This window comes from Tachypleus tridentatus, chromosome 13, assembly GCF_004210375.1.
Source record: "Tachypleus tridentatus isolate NWPU-2018 chromosome 13, ASM421037v1, whole genome shotgun sequence".
NCBI lineage: Eukaryota > Metazoa > Arthropoda > Merostomata > Xiphosura > Limulidae > Tachypleus > Tachypleus tridentatus.
The window spans coordinates 232,425,521-232,442,974 of NC_134837.1; the positions used below are offsets into that span (position 1 = coordinate 232,425,521).

Below are 17,454 nucleotides of genomic sequence, written 5' to 3' on the forward strand. Positions count from 1 at the left end.
ATTCAAAAGATCAGTCACCCAGTGAGTTGCGAATTCATTTACGATATTTTTTGTTCTTCTTTAACAAATCAAGAACTCCTTGTCAAAACGTAACTGCGAAATTAATCGAAATAACTGTCCATAACGTAATTAAAGAATCTTAACTTAGCGTATATAATAATTTATATTTTGAGGTAGTCCAAACGTTCAGGATAGTTAATATACACATATAATTAACATTTGACGACTAACTGCTAATGTAGTATCTAACCAACAGATGCCAGCACAATATACCTTATGTAACTGTACATTTGCGCATATATTCATAGCTTGTATTTATTACATTATGTAACAAAATGTTTACTTGTTCCTGGACAGAAAGGGTCATCTCCCAATTGCTTATGCCTAAAGTAAATGGAAAAGACCTATTTGGTTCTTCAAACTTTGCTTTTGTGACCTGGAAGCGTATAACGAAAACATGACGGGAGACTATATTTTGGGGCTGATACGTGAAAGTGATTTACATTGCAGTCGCAAATCTCGAAAAGGTACTCACTTCTAAACATTTTTGTATAAATTTAGTATAAATATATGCAAATCTTGATTCATATGTTATTTTATTCAGACCTCATGTAAATGCAAATGTGCAAAGTTCCTTTTTTTACATAGAAAATAGATTTCTAAATTTCATTATCCAGGTCACAAAAGCAAAGTGGGAAGAGAATAATGGCCATTTTCTGTACTTTTACAACATAAGCAATTAAGAAATAACACGTACTATGTAGGAACAAAATTTGTGTGTGTGTGTGTGTGTGTGTTAATATTTAGCTTTTAAAAGATCCTACAAGAGTATTACTTTCTTAACAGTCAAAAGCCTAGAGGGAAGGCAGCTAGTCATTACCACCTACCGCCAATTCTTGGGCTACTCTTTTATCAACGAATAGTGGGATTGACCGTCACATTATAACGCCCCCACGGCTAAAAGGGTGAGTATGTTTGGCGCGACGGGGATGCGAACCCGCGACCCTCAGATTACGAGTCGCACGCCTAAACACGCTTGGCCATGCCGGGCCTAAATGATTAAGCAGCTAGAGGTTTAGCTCAAAATATTTCGTAAATTTATAATATACGGTTAATTCAGTTCTCAATCGTGTGTGGACTTATATCATGAACATTATTAGACATATATCCCAAAATTTAACTGTAAAAAACATCAGTACATTCCAATAAAGTACAATTAAACTAATATCCTTTTATAGTAAGTTTTCGTTTAAACGCAATTTCAGTATAATTTTTAAGTGACAAAAATTTAGCACTTAGTTTGAAAGAAAAACAGAGTAATCCTTATTTTTGGTTAGAATGACATACAATCTAAGTTTAAAACTCCCAAAAAAGTTAAAAATTTAAATATTAAGATACAATCTGTTAATTTGATTGGAGAAGAGGCGACTTTTCTTCTTCTTTAGCTTTATGTCTGAAATAAAGGAAATAAAAACTTCGTTCAAGTATAATATCATTTGTACGATTTAACATTCTGCATGATAATAACGTATAATTCAAGTATATTAAAAAAACGTTAATTCTAATAAACTAAACACACGTACATACACACACAGAATAATGGAGTTTATAGTTCAAGAAACCGATTTCCTTGCTATTGTTTTGCTACCTCTACAATATCTACTTCATCGACATTTTTAAACCAGCTATTTATGAACCACATTGCGAGTCCATGAAACTGTTGATTATAGCATCACCAATAACATTCAAGTAATGTAAATTATCCAATTATGGTATCAATAACGCACAACTGATTACACTATTACCACAGGGTCTTTAAGTGTCTTATGTAGAAAATTACGCTTACATTTTTAGGAAGGGGACACTTCTTTTAAATACATAATATGCAAGAAAACAAAATCACTAGTACCGATTTTATGCAACGGACGAATCTGCTTTTCCCATTAGTGGACAGTATACAACTGAATCAGGAATTTTAAGCAGTAAAGTAACCATAAAAAATAACTTAGTTTAATCAGTAAATAATTCACATTTATGAAAAAAATAACTCACTTCCCTAATTCCTCGGCTTCTTGCAACGTGTCTGGGATGGGCATGTTACTGGTTTCTGGAAGAAAGTACACTAAGCCTCCAGCTAACATTGCAACGCCACCAAAAATTCCTAGAGGAACATGTACAGTTGTGGCAATTCCCTATAGATACACAAGAGTTATATTTTACAAACATTCCTAGAACCTATACACTTGTAGCAGTTCCCTATAGATACACAAGAGTTAGACTTTGCAAACATTTCTACCAGAACCTATACAATTGTAGCAGTTCCCTTTATACACTCAAGATTTATACGTTGTAAAGATTTCTAAAACAAGATGTTCGGTTTTGTCAGTTACCTGTATAAAAGTATATATATTTTAATTTACATACCACAACTATAACACAAACTTACTATTTCTTTTACAAATGGAGCCACCATTGATCCAATCCGACCGCATGTTGAACTGAGTCCAACGCCGAAGTTTCGTATAACGGTTGGAAAGATTTCGGCGGTGAACACATAAACAATGGCAAAAGAAGCGGTAATACAGAACTTTCCAATCATAGCTACCATTATTCGTAACCAAGGCATATCTGTGGAAAGATTTGTACTGTGGTAACAGAATACAAGGAATGATCAAAATGCCAATAGATGCAACTAAAAGCAAAATCTGATTCGTTTTACATGTATAATATTTCATTACTTTCCATCAGTTAATTAAATTATTAAATGTGTTCCTACTTAATAAAGAACAGGAAAACCACAGCTACAGATAACATATTTAATATTCAGACGTTTCGAGATATACGGAAACCATCATCAACAATTCGTAACGCAGAGATGGAATCAATTCATATACATTGTCTTCAACGGGTACATCAGGCCACAACAGCATATTTGCGGACTTACAACGCTAAACTCCGAGTTTCGATACCCATGATGAGCAGAGCAGAAGTAGCCCATTGTATAACTTTGGGCCTAATTGCATACAAACAAACAACGAGATAATATAAATAAAATCAAAGAAAGGACACATGATACAAATAACATAATAAATATTTCAAACACTCACTAAAAACGAAACTAGTGACAATTAAAATTCTCTAGTTATGACGTCCATTGGATATTAACTTTTTTTAATACGTAATTCCTGGTTAAAGGAGCCCGATGTTAAAATTCTGAAGTTACTTGTACAAATTTTATGTTTGTATTCTTCCCTAAGTAGTTGTAATGGAAAAGAACACGAATTTACCCTGTTTTTTGTTGTTGTTTTTTTATCAATTCCGTATGATATTCCTACGTATTTTTAATTGTCGTTTTGTCTTTCTAATGACGTCACACGTTTAACATGTAAACGAATAGAGAACATGTCTTTGTATCAATAATTCTTAAAGTACATTTGTAAACATTGCGTACCTTAACGTGATGGTAAATGTTCGTAATTAGTTGTTTAACTTGGGTATTTACAGTTGTGCTATGTCCTCCTATAATAGAAAGGTTAACAATTATCGAAAATTTGGACTTGCTTTTAATAAGTTTAAACCGTATTCTGAAACTTTGAAAAGTCATTGTTTTAGTTAAACCCGATTTTCAGAAGGAAAAATTAATCTTGAAAATTATCATGGACAAATAATTAGTTTGGAGCAGAAGGATTGAGTAAGATCTTTCTGTTGTTGTTGCCTTATAAAGACACCCAAGAAATATTTTTGACAATCCCTTAGACTGTTGTTATTTTGCATACATGATTTTTATTCTCCTTATTTTTTTCGGTGGGCTGAGCAGATAGCCCGCTGTGGCTTTGTTATAAGAAAAAACACACTCCTTATTTTTTTTCCAAAAGTTAAAAAACTCTTGTTTTTAATCTTCGTGTTTTCTTTCTTATTTAGAACTGACTCTTTTTGTAAAAAGAAAAATACAGCCCTAAAATAAAACATGGTAAGCAACATTAGTTAAAATCTTAATTTACGACAAAACAGTTTATCTGTTTAGTGTTAAACACAAAGGCACACAATAGACTACAAGTGCTGCGTCCACCATGAGTATTGGAACCTAGTTTTTAGGGTTATAACCCTTTAGGCTTACCGCTGGACCACTGGGGAACATGAAAGAACAAAATGCAACGAGTATTAATTTCTTAATCATAAAAATAAGCGTCATAATCTATTCAATTTAAAGACAGTGTGTTTAAAACATTTATTACATGATAACCAGTTAAACCTGATCAAATTTCTAAAACGTAACCCAGTTAAACACCTCTATCTCTGTAACAGTCTCGTGAATGTCCTTCCCTTGTTTGCTATTCTGTGCGGGAAGTACATCATTTATTATTTCTTAATTATAAAAAAGCAAATCTTGCTCAAGTTGTCTATGCTTGTTAGTGTATTAACTACCATAATCCCCCACCCTCATCCTGGGTCTCATCTAACCGGATATTTTTCTCTTTGGCTCAAGTACTCAATAAAACTACCTCGCCAGTCAAAAAAAGAAAACTTTTTTTTGTCAGTTAGAATTACATTGCAGGGAGAAATTAAAAATCTTAAATCATTAATCTTGATATCTCACATGTGATGGCGGAGCTCTTTCACTGGGGGAGGGGACACCCTCACACGCCACATCTGTGAACAATTCCCTGAATAATGGTCCTAAATGGAAGATATCCAGCTATACTAACTAGTTTGTCATGGAATGAGATACAACCAACAAAGGAACAAAAATTTGTACTTTAACTTTTTACTTTCTAATGCTATTTCGTGTCTGTGTTTTAAAATATTGAAATGAATAAGAACTTACTATCTGGAACACATATGGACAAAAAACAGCCCATGCCGCTCACTATCATGCTTGTCATTAACGGTTTCTTTCGGCCCAGATGCTTAAGGACAAATATAGTAAAAAAATAAGATGGAAACTCGAGAGCTGCTGCTATAAGAAAGTTCAGAAATGGATTGCCGCCAAGGTCGTTTGTGAAGAAACACAATCCATAATAAACAAAGGAGTTGACAAACCTGCGGAAAAGATACCGTTAGTTAGCACAATAGACAAGTTGATAAACATAGATTAAGAAAAACACGTACAATAATAAACAAAAACGTTTATAAACTAGGGTATAAATTACCTTAGTATGTTGTTTGCCAGTTTATAAGGAGTAAAAATAAGCTCTGTGCTCTAATTAGCCTTTACCCTGACCCAGTTTTCTATACTGGAATTATTGCGAAAGATTATTTTACAAACTGATATAAAAGATATTAGTGTGCCGAAACAGAGGGCGACAACAAAGGTTCTCAGGCACATTAATTAAGCAGCAGGTTCTAGAACGAGTTGGTGAAGAATAAAAACCAAACATGGGGAGCTAAGTGTTAAACAACTAAACTTACTTTCCTAGACATAACGTTGTCAACAATAACTCCAGTTATACATATTAGAGAGAACTAAGTCTATTTCCTACTCTTGCAAGAAAACAGTGACACAGAGACTATGCAAAGCAAGTATCAGCCTTACGAAAAAATATCTATAGTTTGTAACTTTCGTTTAAAACTGAGAATTAGTACAAGTTTATGATCTTTCAGATATATATATTTTTTTTTTTTTTTTTTAGGTATTAACTAAACACAGAACATCTGCACGAAAATTTTCGAAAAACAATTACCGAAATATACCAATATAGAGATAGATTATTTTGTATAAATATAGTAAATTTTCAAATGCTCCACTACCATAACAAACAGGAACAAAATAAGATTTAAATTGTGAAATATTATTCAAGAAATTTATAATTCTATTTTTAAATCATATGAAATTACTGTGTGAGAATTTATTAAAATATGTAGAATAAACGACACAAACTGCTCGACTTCCTCCCGAGGCCTCCAGATTGTTGTTTGCTTTATTTTTGAATTTCGCGCAAAGCTACTCGAGGGCTATCTGCGCTAGCTCTCCCTAATTTAGCAGTGCAAGACTAGAGGGAAGGCGGCTAGCCATCACCATCCACTGCCAATTCTTGAGTTATTCTTTTACTAATGAATAGTGGGATTGATCGTCACATTATAACGCTTCAACCGCCGAAAGGGTGAGCATGTTCGGTGCGAGGAGGATTCGAGCCCGCGACCCTCAGATTACGAATCGAACGCCTTAACCCATCTGGCCATGCCGGGCCCTTTGAGATTATTGTATATCATACTCGAAATCTTATTGTCTTCTAATTTCTACTACTTAAATCCTTTTATCATAGTGAAGTTCTCACGCGACTAAAGTATTGGTATTAAGTCAACCAAAGGTGACATTTTATATACATGTGTGTCACCTAGTAACGATCAATCCATCACTTACTTATTGGTATTAAGTCAAGGTAGAACATCTATACCCTGGTATTTGTATGTATATGGTATAATTATTGAAAAGAAATTTGTAAACAAGGCAAATACTAAAGGATTATTACTTGTTTAACATGTGGAAATGGTTTGCACCAGAGTATATTCACATTTTGATAGCATATACCGAGATTAGTTATCATTTAACTAATCAAAAAGTCCCACACCCAGTATATACCGCCTATAAAGTTGCAGGCAGCCATATTTTGCCCAGTAGTAGTAGTAGTAATGCGAATTAATTTTTAGCTTCCAGGACTGAAATGCTCACGATAAGGATATAGAAATCAAAGTTTGGTCAACAATGCTTTTTACGATAAACTGCGGCAAGACTCTGAAGACAGTACGTGAAACTGACACTGTAAGGTCACGATAGAAAACCGAAATTATCCAAACGTGTATTAAATATCTCATAGTATGCTGTATAAAATATTAACGATGGACAATTAAAAACAGGTATGAATATTACGGAATTTTGACCAGGATATGCAAATTCTGATCCAACATGCTATTCCCTCAAGAACATAACTCACTGCACGAGGATTCATACCTTTTCCAACAAGATAATGAACCTGTATACAATAATGGTTTTTAATTATACTTTAACATGAACGAGATCTATGGGACACTCACAACCATTGCTTGATATGAATATTATTAAAGTCTGTATGTGCTTACGTAAACATTAAGACAATATGAAAAGGTAACCAAACAACTTCGATGAATTGTATAACATTTGGAACAATATTCCACAATCGTACATTGATAAACAGTACGGCAGCAAATAAAACAAGTTGCAATCAAGGTTCTATATAAAGCTCATATACAAAGTATCAATACATTTTTTATAACTACTGGCCTTTCTTTTGTGACAAATATCGTTAACTTATAATCAAACCAAGTTAGCTACGTAGAGCAGAGATAGGCCTGGCATGGCCAAGCGCGTAAGGCGTGCGACTCGTAATCCGAGGGTCGCGGGTTCGCGCCCGCGTCGCGCTAAACATGCTCGCCCTCCCAGCCGTGGGGGCGTATAATGTTACGGTCAATCCCACTATTCGTTGGTAAAGGAGTAGCCCAAGAGTTGGCGGTGGGTGGTGATGACTAGCTGCCTTCCCTCTAGTCTTACACTGCAAAATTAGGGACGGCTAGCACAGATAGCCCTCGAGTAGCTTTGTGCGAAATTCCAAAAACAAACAAAAAAAACAGAGCAGAGATAAAATTAACCCCTTTAAGAAATATATAATATACCATTGTTAGTTACAGACATTAGAAATGCATTGATTCGTCATTTGGGCAACCTGTCAGTAGAATAGAATATTTCTGACTGCATATGTTTTGTTCCGTTATCAAATATGTATTCACAATATTAATAAATATACATTGAAATAAAATACGTTATTTTTAGTTATTATTGTCAGCTTCAAAATAACCTTAGAAATGACTAGAAAAATGAAGTTTTTACTTTATGAAAAATAATATATTTCTCAATATTTGTGCGTCTGCACAGATGTGTACGTTTAACATCTCACCAATTTTGAGCAAGACCAACCGCACTGATAAACTGAATCATTAAATGTCATTAATAATATTTTTTTTTAAATCACGGTTCCACATACGTTTGAGTTGATTCACTCGGATGCATTATTTTAAATCCACCTACCAATTGAAGAAAATGTTCAAGCTCTTCATCCTTAAATTTGGGGTTCTAACCAGGTCCATACATGAACCACTGCTGTTCCCCTTATTTTGCTGAAAATAAAAAACTTAAATTCAATCTTATGACCAAATATATATATAATTTACAAACAGAAGTTAGCGATTTAGATATTTAAATAACGTTTAATAGTCTCATTTCAAGTTACAAGATGTGTATTTCTGCACTACACAGATTTATCTCCAAGTTGCGTAAAAGAGTCAAGGTATTAGCACGCAAACTCCATCTTAATCTTAATCCATCGTCCATCTTAATCATTGTTTGATTTATTTACATTTACTTAATTATAAACGTGTGATGTCAAGAATTTGTTGTTTGCGTTTCCCAAAGAACCTTACTCAAAATATTTTGAGTATCATGGGATGTCTGCGCTGTGCCCACCAAGGACATTATTCCCAATTTTTAGCTTGCCGCTGAGCCATCGGGAGAGGGGTGGGCTGAGAAAGGATGGGTGTTAATATGAGCCTAAAATGTCCGACATCATATGGATAAAAATGTGCAATAAAACATTGGTAACTAAAACAGACCATTTATGTGTGGTACCTTCACTACAGTACGAAGCCCAAAATAGCGTCCTCAAACGTGTACAGTCATATGTTAATCAAGTTAATGTTAATTACTTCCGTAACCACTGGCTGATCCAACCTATAAGGGGACTATTATATAAAAATGTTAAAATTAACATAAGCACTGGTCTCCACCCCTTCTCCTTGGATTCTAGATTGTCTGTAATAATTAAGAAAAAGTTGTTTGTTTATTTATTTTAAAATTTGAAAAATATACATTGTCATATGGCTATAGATGGAACCACTTGCATTATCATATTTAACCATGGAAACTCGTTCGACAAAACGAGTAGACAAAATAACAGTAGTGGTTTCCTGCATGTCATATGATGCCCATTTCAAACACACCTTACACCATTTTATTTTAACCATTACCCGAATGAATCTATAGTTATATTTATTGATGTACATCAATACATCAGCAGAATCCCAGTCCAGATAGCTACAACAAGTATAATCTCACGCATGTTCTCCTTTTAGGCGAAACGTCCCAAATTCAATATTCATCATCAAAAAACTGTTTAAATCAACAGATACTCGCATTTAATGAACTGCGGTGTTTTTGTTGTTATAAAAAACTTTATTTAGTGCTAGAAAAAATAACCCGAGTATTTTTTTTTTTTTTTTTGTATTTATCCAAACTCTACCTAAATCGTCTTTAATAGGCTGGAGGGTAGAACTTTTAAGAACAGTGTATGAATATTAAATCAAATTGGTGATAATTCCCGCTGATAGAACTGATTCCAGTTCTAAGAACACAACTACTAGCGTTACCTTCCGCACCAGATCACAAAGTTGCTCAAACTTAAAATCAAGTGTTAACACATCCTTCTTGTTCATGGTCACATACCTTCTTTAGCTCTTTTACAGCCTCTTGGCGATGGATTAAGAGAAATCGAGGAGATTCTGGGAGAACCCTACATAAACAAAAGAAAAACGTTACGAACAAGTGAATCCAAAGGAATTTGAAAAAGATTATATTTAAGATAAAACTAATCCAGATACCCTGAATGAAAAGTTCTGATCTTTATAAACGCTTATTATTAACTTCTTTCCTCCTGCGTTTTCCAACTATTCTAAGAATTTTACTTTTTGCATAATAGACGAATCAATTATCAAAATCGTCATTATAAACCTGAATAATTAGAGATCTGGCACGTTGGGGTAGTTATAGAAGTGATTAACATAATGGAGACGCTTGAATGGTACATTGAAACCTCTGTGAATCATGAGCACACTTTAGAATCCCGCAGCAGAATGTAGATATTTGATGCTAGTTTGTAATAATTTTTTAGTACCTATTCAAGCAGTCTCCACACGTTATTAGAAAGCACCTCGAACATGTTCAAGTACTTCCACTAACAAGCCATAAAATACGCAAGGTATTAGAGGTGACGAGGAAACTTTGCTAATACATTAAATAACAGGATCCATAAACCATATATGATTATAAGTCATCTAGAAAATTCTGTAACTCATCCACTCACAACCTACATATTCCATACATTAAAAGCAAAGTCGGGCAGTATTAAATGCATCCCATACTCACTTTACAAAAACCAGATGTTATCATATATTGCCTGGAAAGTTTCGCAGTACTTTCACTAGCAGCCTACATAAACAACATATCACAATTTATCGAAAAAAAATTATCTGTCCATCAAGAAAATTCTTAATCTATACATGTTATCAAAAATTTCGAAAGTTTATTCACACTTTTACTAATAAGGTACACAAATGAACATTGGAAATCATTTGGTAAGATATACAATACTTTCACTAACACGCTGCATATACTACATGTTATCAGAAATTATTTGGATAAATTTTTATCGTTTTTCGGAATAGTGTAATAAAAAGAAATTACTTCGAAACAATGACCGCACTTACCACCAATACGAAACCATTAGTAAACACGGAAGGGTGATGGCGAGTTGCAAGAAGCGCCAATTTCGGATAAACCAAGCCAACCCACTTAATATTAGGTAACCAGTCGCCCATCCAAGCTGTATTCCAATACCTAAATACGTTCGTTGTTCTGGACTCACAACCTCTATCACTGCAACATATAAATGTATTGTATTATAAACTTAATATGATCAAACTATTGATGTGTAAAGAATTTATTATTCTACATTAAAATATAGCAATAAAAACATTCTTAACATCTTAATAAGAAAGTTTATGTAAATGTGAATCACTTCATATACAAAACTGTATTTCGTCTGTGAATTTGTACGACTTTTCCAAAACTCTATACACTTTCATTTCATCAATAAAAACTTTGTAAAATCACAATGTAACTATGAAAATACTTGAATGATATTTATTCTAGGATTAAGGATTGACATTTAAATTTTGTGAATACTTACAAAGAACAAAAGCTGTCGTTAAGCCTCCTGCTACACCTAGAGCCACAAAGAAGCGAAACGCCATAAACGCCAGAAAATTCGGGGCAATGGCACAAAGAACACCAAAAATATTTGTAATTAAAATGCAGATCAGAATAACTGGACGACGTCCAATTCTAGAAAATAATATTTAAAAATTACTTTCTACTACAATTCTGAGTCTAAACTTAACAAGCTTTGAAACAACCAAAACATTACAATTTTAATTATTTTTCCTGAAAGGGGGGGGGTAGCCGCCTAGAGGGGTTACCTGCTTTAACCATTGTACCATGAAACAGTAATGTGTTGTCTGTCAATTAGACAATAGATACTAAATGTGTGTCGTATAAGGAACGTTTAACAACGAAATTTGTCCTGTAGTGACATCAGTAAAACGCGCGCGTGTTACATACGAGTCACGAAAAGAATTTTGCGCTTTGTAGGATGCAACACAGCAGGAAATATAAACTTCTAAAGCAAGATATAAAATTATTTGTAACTCTTAATTTTGTTTTATTTGGCCATGAAACAAAACACTCGGGACCCTGTGGGTGTACATGATTTGTAAAATTACCTTACTGCTCAAGTTACGACAAAACATCTAAATACATTTGTTAATGGTTAAAGTCATAACGATACATTAGCTAAAGTTTTTCAACAACTACTTTTTGGATTTAAATAACAACAACAGTAACCTGTCTGCCAGCTGTCCAAACACCAAAACAGATACCAAGTAGCCACTCATGTAGACCGACAAACTTGTGGACACAAGCCAATCATTTTTACACACCAAGTCCCACTGAAAAGTAAGAAAGTTGTTACATAAATTACACTGTAATAAAGATTGTCACAACATTTTTAATTTTGTACCTACCGAGATCTGAGTTTTTCAATGGAATATATTCATCGTTATAATTTTTATTTGTTTGGATAATCTCGCAAAAATAAAGGGAGCTATCTGTGCTAGCCGTCCCTAAATTTGAACTGACAAACAAGGGATAAGACAGCTAATAAACTACACCAACCTCTAACACACTTAGGTATTCTAATCGAAAAGTGGGATTCAACCATCATTCTTATTCACACACATAATTCCAAAGTGTGTGACGCAATCTTCCGAGAACAGGACGCGAATCATGAAGTCTAAGGTTGACAGTTGAACACGCTAGCGAAAGTATTCACTGAAAAACCATTATATATGTTAGGCCCAAAGACAAAAATCGTGAATGTCATATATCAAGTACAATATATCTTTTAGCTGCGACTCAAAGGCTACAAAATGAAGTATTATAGAATGCAATTAAGAGTTTGGGTTGGGACCGTTTTGTTTAAACTACAACGCGTTCTGACAATTGCTCCAATTACAACAAGGTGCGAGTCGGTCTTGGTCCGATAGTCAGCGTGTCGGACCGTGAACCAGAGGGTCTATGTTATGCATCTTGTCACAAAATCTAGCTTTGCACTTTGGGCTGTGAATGGGTACATTATAAAAATTACAATCAGATCCTAATATTCGCTTAAAGTAGTTCAAGAACAGAATGCGAGTAACTGTCTGCTTTTTCCCTAGTTTAAAATTATACACAGCTAGAGTAAATAACCCTTGTGCTGTTTAGCACGAATATCGCAAACAAACAAAACCCATAAGATGTTCAGAAGGTTATCACTCCTCCCTTATTAATAAAACACTGATATCTTGTTCTGCCAAGTTAATTATTCTCAAGATAGTATTGAACAAAGCTACAAGTGTCGTTCAGAATTACAAAGTAGAACTGTTTGGGTAATACTTTACTAACATATAGCTTATTGTGTAGTTTTTCAATTTGGTAATATGCAACGAGTTTTCTACCTTCGTTACTGTCAGTATGAAATATGACAGCCTTGAAAACTTAACACAAACAAAGCTGGGGCAAACCAAAATTATTATTTTAGAGCTTCAATTTGTAGCCTTTCAGTATACAAGCAAAACTGATATTTTGAAAGAACCATAACTGGTGACAGTTGTTTTTGTTGCTTTTCGCACAGTGATCAATTTATGTTTGAGTCAAACATTTATGTATTTCTCTGAATAAATAAATTGTATAGTGCATTTATATGAGGGAGACATTTTTTTTATAGGAAATTCTTTAAAATATCTATTGATAAAATATGTTGATCAACTCTAAAGCAATGTAATGGTGTATCCAGGAGAAGAAAATGTAAAAACATTTAACGTCCAAGGTAGAATCAACAAGCAGTTGTTTAACTTAAATTATGCTGTAAACTTATACTTACCTCGTCAATAATAGTGGAGACATATTCAGACCTATCATACTCCCAACTGTCACAAGAGATGATTGGCTGGTTGATGCCTTCTGATAGAGCTACTCCTGTGATGTTGTACATATAGCACGTGCTGTACGTTTTCACACCATTATTGTCTTTCAAAGGAATGGCGAAGTTTTTCCACTGGTTAACGGTTAGATTACTGTATTCTGGAGTTCTAGAACACCAGTAATCCATGTTCGGACCAAAAAATGTGTTCACCAAAGCATGCCAAGCATTAGGAAAACTAAGTAAAAATGCTAAAATAAACACTTTTGTCTGGCAGGGTCCGTGCGATCCGACAATATCCGTGATTTCGCTAACTTCCGAGTTGGGTCTATTACTGAACTCCTGGTTCTTTTCGGATTCCAACATTTTCTAGGTAAAAATTAAGACGTTCCTAAAGTCCACAATTCCATTACAATCATGCGAAAATAAAAAGATCGTTTTTAGAAACAAAGCTACACAACGGACTACCTGCGCTTGAGGGGAGTTTCGTATATACATTATTTGTGTTTGAACCTCTTACACGTGTTATTTACATCTTTCAATGTCCGGGCTTACTAATTATATTTTCCACTTAATAAAATGCATTTTTTTCCCCAGTATGCACGTAAAAATCATCTTAATTTCTCACTTTTAATTTATGATTTATGCTTGTAATACATTGTTTTTCAGACACACACAAAGTATCGGACACTTACAGATCCGACGCCCCCCCCCGCTAGTCCAGCGGTAGGTGTACGGGTTTACAACGCTAAAATCAGGAGTTCGATTCTCCTCGGTGGGCGCAGCAGATAGCCCGATGTTGCTTTACTATAAGAAAAAACACACACAGTTACAGATCCTGACGTTATTAAACAAAATCTGTTAGTTGTGCTTACAAATTTGAAATAAAATATAAATTTTGTATTCGAGACACCAAACTTATAGTCTTATATTTAGAACAAAGTATTGAAATTATACTTTTAACAAGAAAATATTTCTTAGAAAAAAAGTTTATCCCAGTTTCATAGTGGAAATAGTAAAATGATAGTTACATATCGGGAACAATAACATGAAAGTCACATATGTAATGCCAGAAAACTGAGCCTCAAATTTTAGCAATAAATTGTTTCATATTCGCAACAGTCAAAAGGCAGCCTTATGTTTAACAGAGTAACATGGAGGAGATACGGTTTCTTACTGCAAAGTCAGATGCCAGTCTTATATTTATAATAGTAAATTTCTACCTGAAATTTGCAACAATAGCATGACTAACAGTTTCAAATCTAGAACAACATAACATAATTGTAGTTTCATCTTAGGAATATTATAACTTCAGGTGTGACATCGCGAAAAGCACAGGTTCTAATATTTGGATTAATGAAAACATTAAAAGCAATTTTCAAATAAGCACGTGACAAACAATATAAATTATTGCCAAGTTATCCCAATAAATTTTTTTTTCTTTATGTTATTACGTTGTTAAACAGTTGTACAAACAAGTTGATTTTCTTTTCTTTGCAAGTTACTTTTACATAATGCTTGTTTTTTCGTTATTACCTTGTTAAACAGTTGTACAAACAAGTTGATTTTCTTTTCTTTGCAAGTTACTTTTACATAATGCTTGTTTTTTCGTTATTACCTTGTTAAACAGTTGTACAAACAAGTTGATTTTCTTTTCTTTGCAAGTTACTTTTACATAATGCTTGTTTTTTCGTTATTACCTTGTTAAACAGTTGTACAAACAAGTTGATTTTCTTTTCTTTGCAAGTTACTTTTACATAATGCTTGTTTTTTCTTACGTAGATAAGAACAATACAAACACTTTTATACCACAATGTTTTTCTTGCTGCTGAGACAGAGTTCCCAGAAGTAACATAATTTAGAAAACAGTGTTATCCAAGTGCGGTTTGTACCGGACCAACAAGTAAGACAAAATGCGACAGTTCTAAGGGAGAGAAAGCAAAGATGGTGAAAACTACTTTTTAAAAAATGACAATATATTATAATCGTCCAAAAATGTTTTCTGTGGAATATTATTGAAAATGGTAAACAGGAAACAAGGAAATCTTTTAGCTTGAGAAACGCTAAAAAGAGATTCAAGCTCAACCCGTCATATAATTGCGAGTGCGGTGTACCGAACACAGTTTGAAACTGAACTGTGACATTCACTAAGCTTCCCATTAGACTTTAACCTTTTTTAGTTCATTAGACAACTAAAATATTACTTTTCAGTTGCCAGTTCGTTCTTTTTATTACTTTCACTTTAAAATATCTTTATTTTAATAAAACATATGGATGTGACAATCGACAGAAACTTTGTTCATTTATGTTTAAAGTTAAATAATTTGGTGAAGGAAACCTCATGAAGAGTGTTAATTTGTTTTTCTATTTAGGTTCATTTTATTACTTCTTTGGTTATAATCAATCCAGAGTCTATGTTTTAAAGAATATAAAACTATTTGAAAAACATTATTACTTACCCTATTTCTTCTCACAACCGAAACCTCTCAAGCTTTTCTAAAGATTAATCTGAGTGCGGACAAAACTAGCAGATCAAATTCTCAGGTCGAAGTCCAAACCGTTATAACTCCAGTTTTGTCCGGTTAGTAAGTCATGTGACTAGTAGCAAGACTGTGAGACAACTAATAATTTTCTACTTATATAAAGCAGTCAGAACAGATACAACTGTACCCATTTTAATCAAGAATTGAGATATTTCGTCATGAAACAGATGACAACACAGCAGTAAACAAATCTTGTTTAAATACTTCCCGCTAAAAAAAGTAAAAGGAAGTCGTAATAAATATTTTCTTTCTGCTGATTACTCGTGGAAATACAAAAAAATTTATTGAATTATATGAATGCACTGAATTGATAAAATTAAAGCAATTCACTGAATATATAAAACATATCAGGGTGTCCTTTTACTTATATTTCTTAGTTGCCGTGATATAAATTAGCTCAGATGAACCACTTTTAGAGTAAAATTGAAGGGGTAAAACACAAACACACACACATATTTTGTTTATATATACATATATATATTAATTTGTTATAACAGACCAATATAATTAGTCAGAAGATTGGATTTGCTGTTTTTTTACGCAGTCCTTTCTTCTCATTTTGTTTTAGTTTAATTTACTTATCAGTATTAATCTTCTCTAAAAATACATATATGCACACACACACATATATATATTTATTTCTCATTTTAAGATAAAATTACGTAGAGTTTCAATACGAACACATTTACTAATCAACATTACAAAGTACAGTACAAAAGAAGGTAATCAATATAGACAAATGAAGGTTAAAATTATTTTACGTAAATAATGACTCAATAATTCAACAGTAACAACAGTAACTCTCATTTTTAATACTTTTCATCAAAACATTCGTGTGACACCATATGTGTTACATTTGTCACATATCGTTAGATAGATTCTCCGTCGACTATTCCAAGACTAGGGCAGTATATTTGTTCAGTAATTTCATTATTACTTTATTTGCAATATTCATGGAATCTATGTTGATGTCTTTGTCGAAGGTAGCTTGTTAAGACATATACTATTACATCGATTCGTTACATAAAATTTTCATGTAGTTGTTTATTTATTCAACAAATTAACACGTTTAAATTTAACACCCACTTGGTTTTGTGTAAGAATAGAGATTTGCACTGCATCTTTCTTTAATTGACTTTTATTTCTTTGACTTGGAATCCGTAAAATACTTCATATCGTTAGCATAACCATTCTTTGTAAAATGTTGAGAGCATTATCAGTGTTGATATTGTTCCTACGTCGGCATAAATAAATCCACTGCGATTTTATGTTTTAGTAAACAGAAAATTACAAATCTCCGTTTTCACTTATTATTTTCTTATTATTGAAGGACACAGCACACTCACGTGACATGTTGACTATTTCCTTTATCTTCTTAGAAAACTACTGATAATTAAAATATTTTCCTCTGAAACATTTTTATAGCATAATATGACACAGACTATGTCGTGATACATCAAATGAAAATTCTGTGAAGTGAGCCAACTGGACCTGACTGAGGGGCGTACTTGACGTCACTGAGCTCCGCCCAT

General features: G+C 33.3%; 1 protein-coding gene across 1 annotated transcript in view; it reads right to left on the reverse strand.

The window, feature by feature from the left end:
• Nucleotides 1-1,211: 1,211 nt before the first annotated feature.
• The window catches only part of LOC143236483 (uncharacterized), a 28,787-nt gene continuing 12,544 nt past the window's right edge, over nt 1,212-17,454 (reverse strand). The window contains exons 11-21 of the mRNA XM_076474769.1: nt 15,189-15,303; nt 13,341-13,748; nt 11,765-11,868; nt 11,052-11,206; nt 10,570-10,738; nt 9,530-9,596; nt 8,060-8,148; nt 4,826-5,040; nt 2,447-2,628; nt 2,053-2,192; nt 1,212-1,453 (exon numbers count right to left, since the gene is read on the reverse strand). Of these exons, the coding sequence (XP_076330884.1) occupies nt 1,405-1,453; nt 2,053-2,192; nt 2,447-2,628; nt 4,826-5,040; nt 8,060-8,148; nt 9,530-9,596; nt 10,570-10,738; nt 11,052-11,206; nt 11,765-11,868; nt 13,341-13,748; nt 15,189-15,303 (1,693 nt within the window). The 3' untranslated portion in view covers nt 1,212-1,404. The remainder of the gene's footprint in view (nt 1,454-2,052; nt 2,193-2,446; nt 2,629-4,825; nt 5,041-8,059; nt 8,149-9,529; nt 9,597-10,569; nt 10,739-11,051; nt 11,207-11,764; nt 11,869-13,340; nt 13,749-15,188; nt 15,304-17,454) is intronic.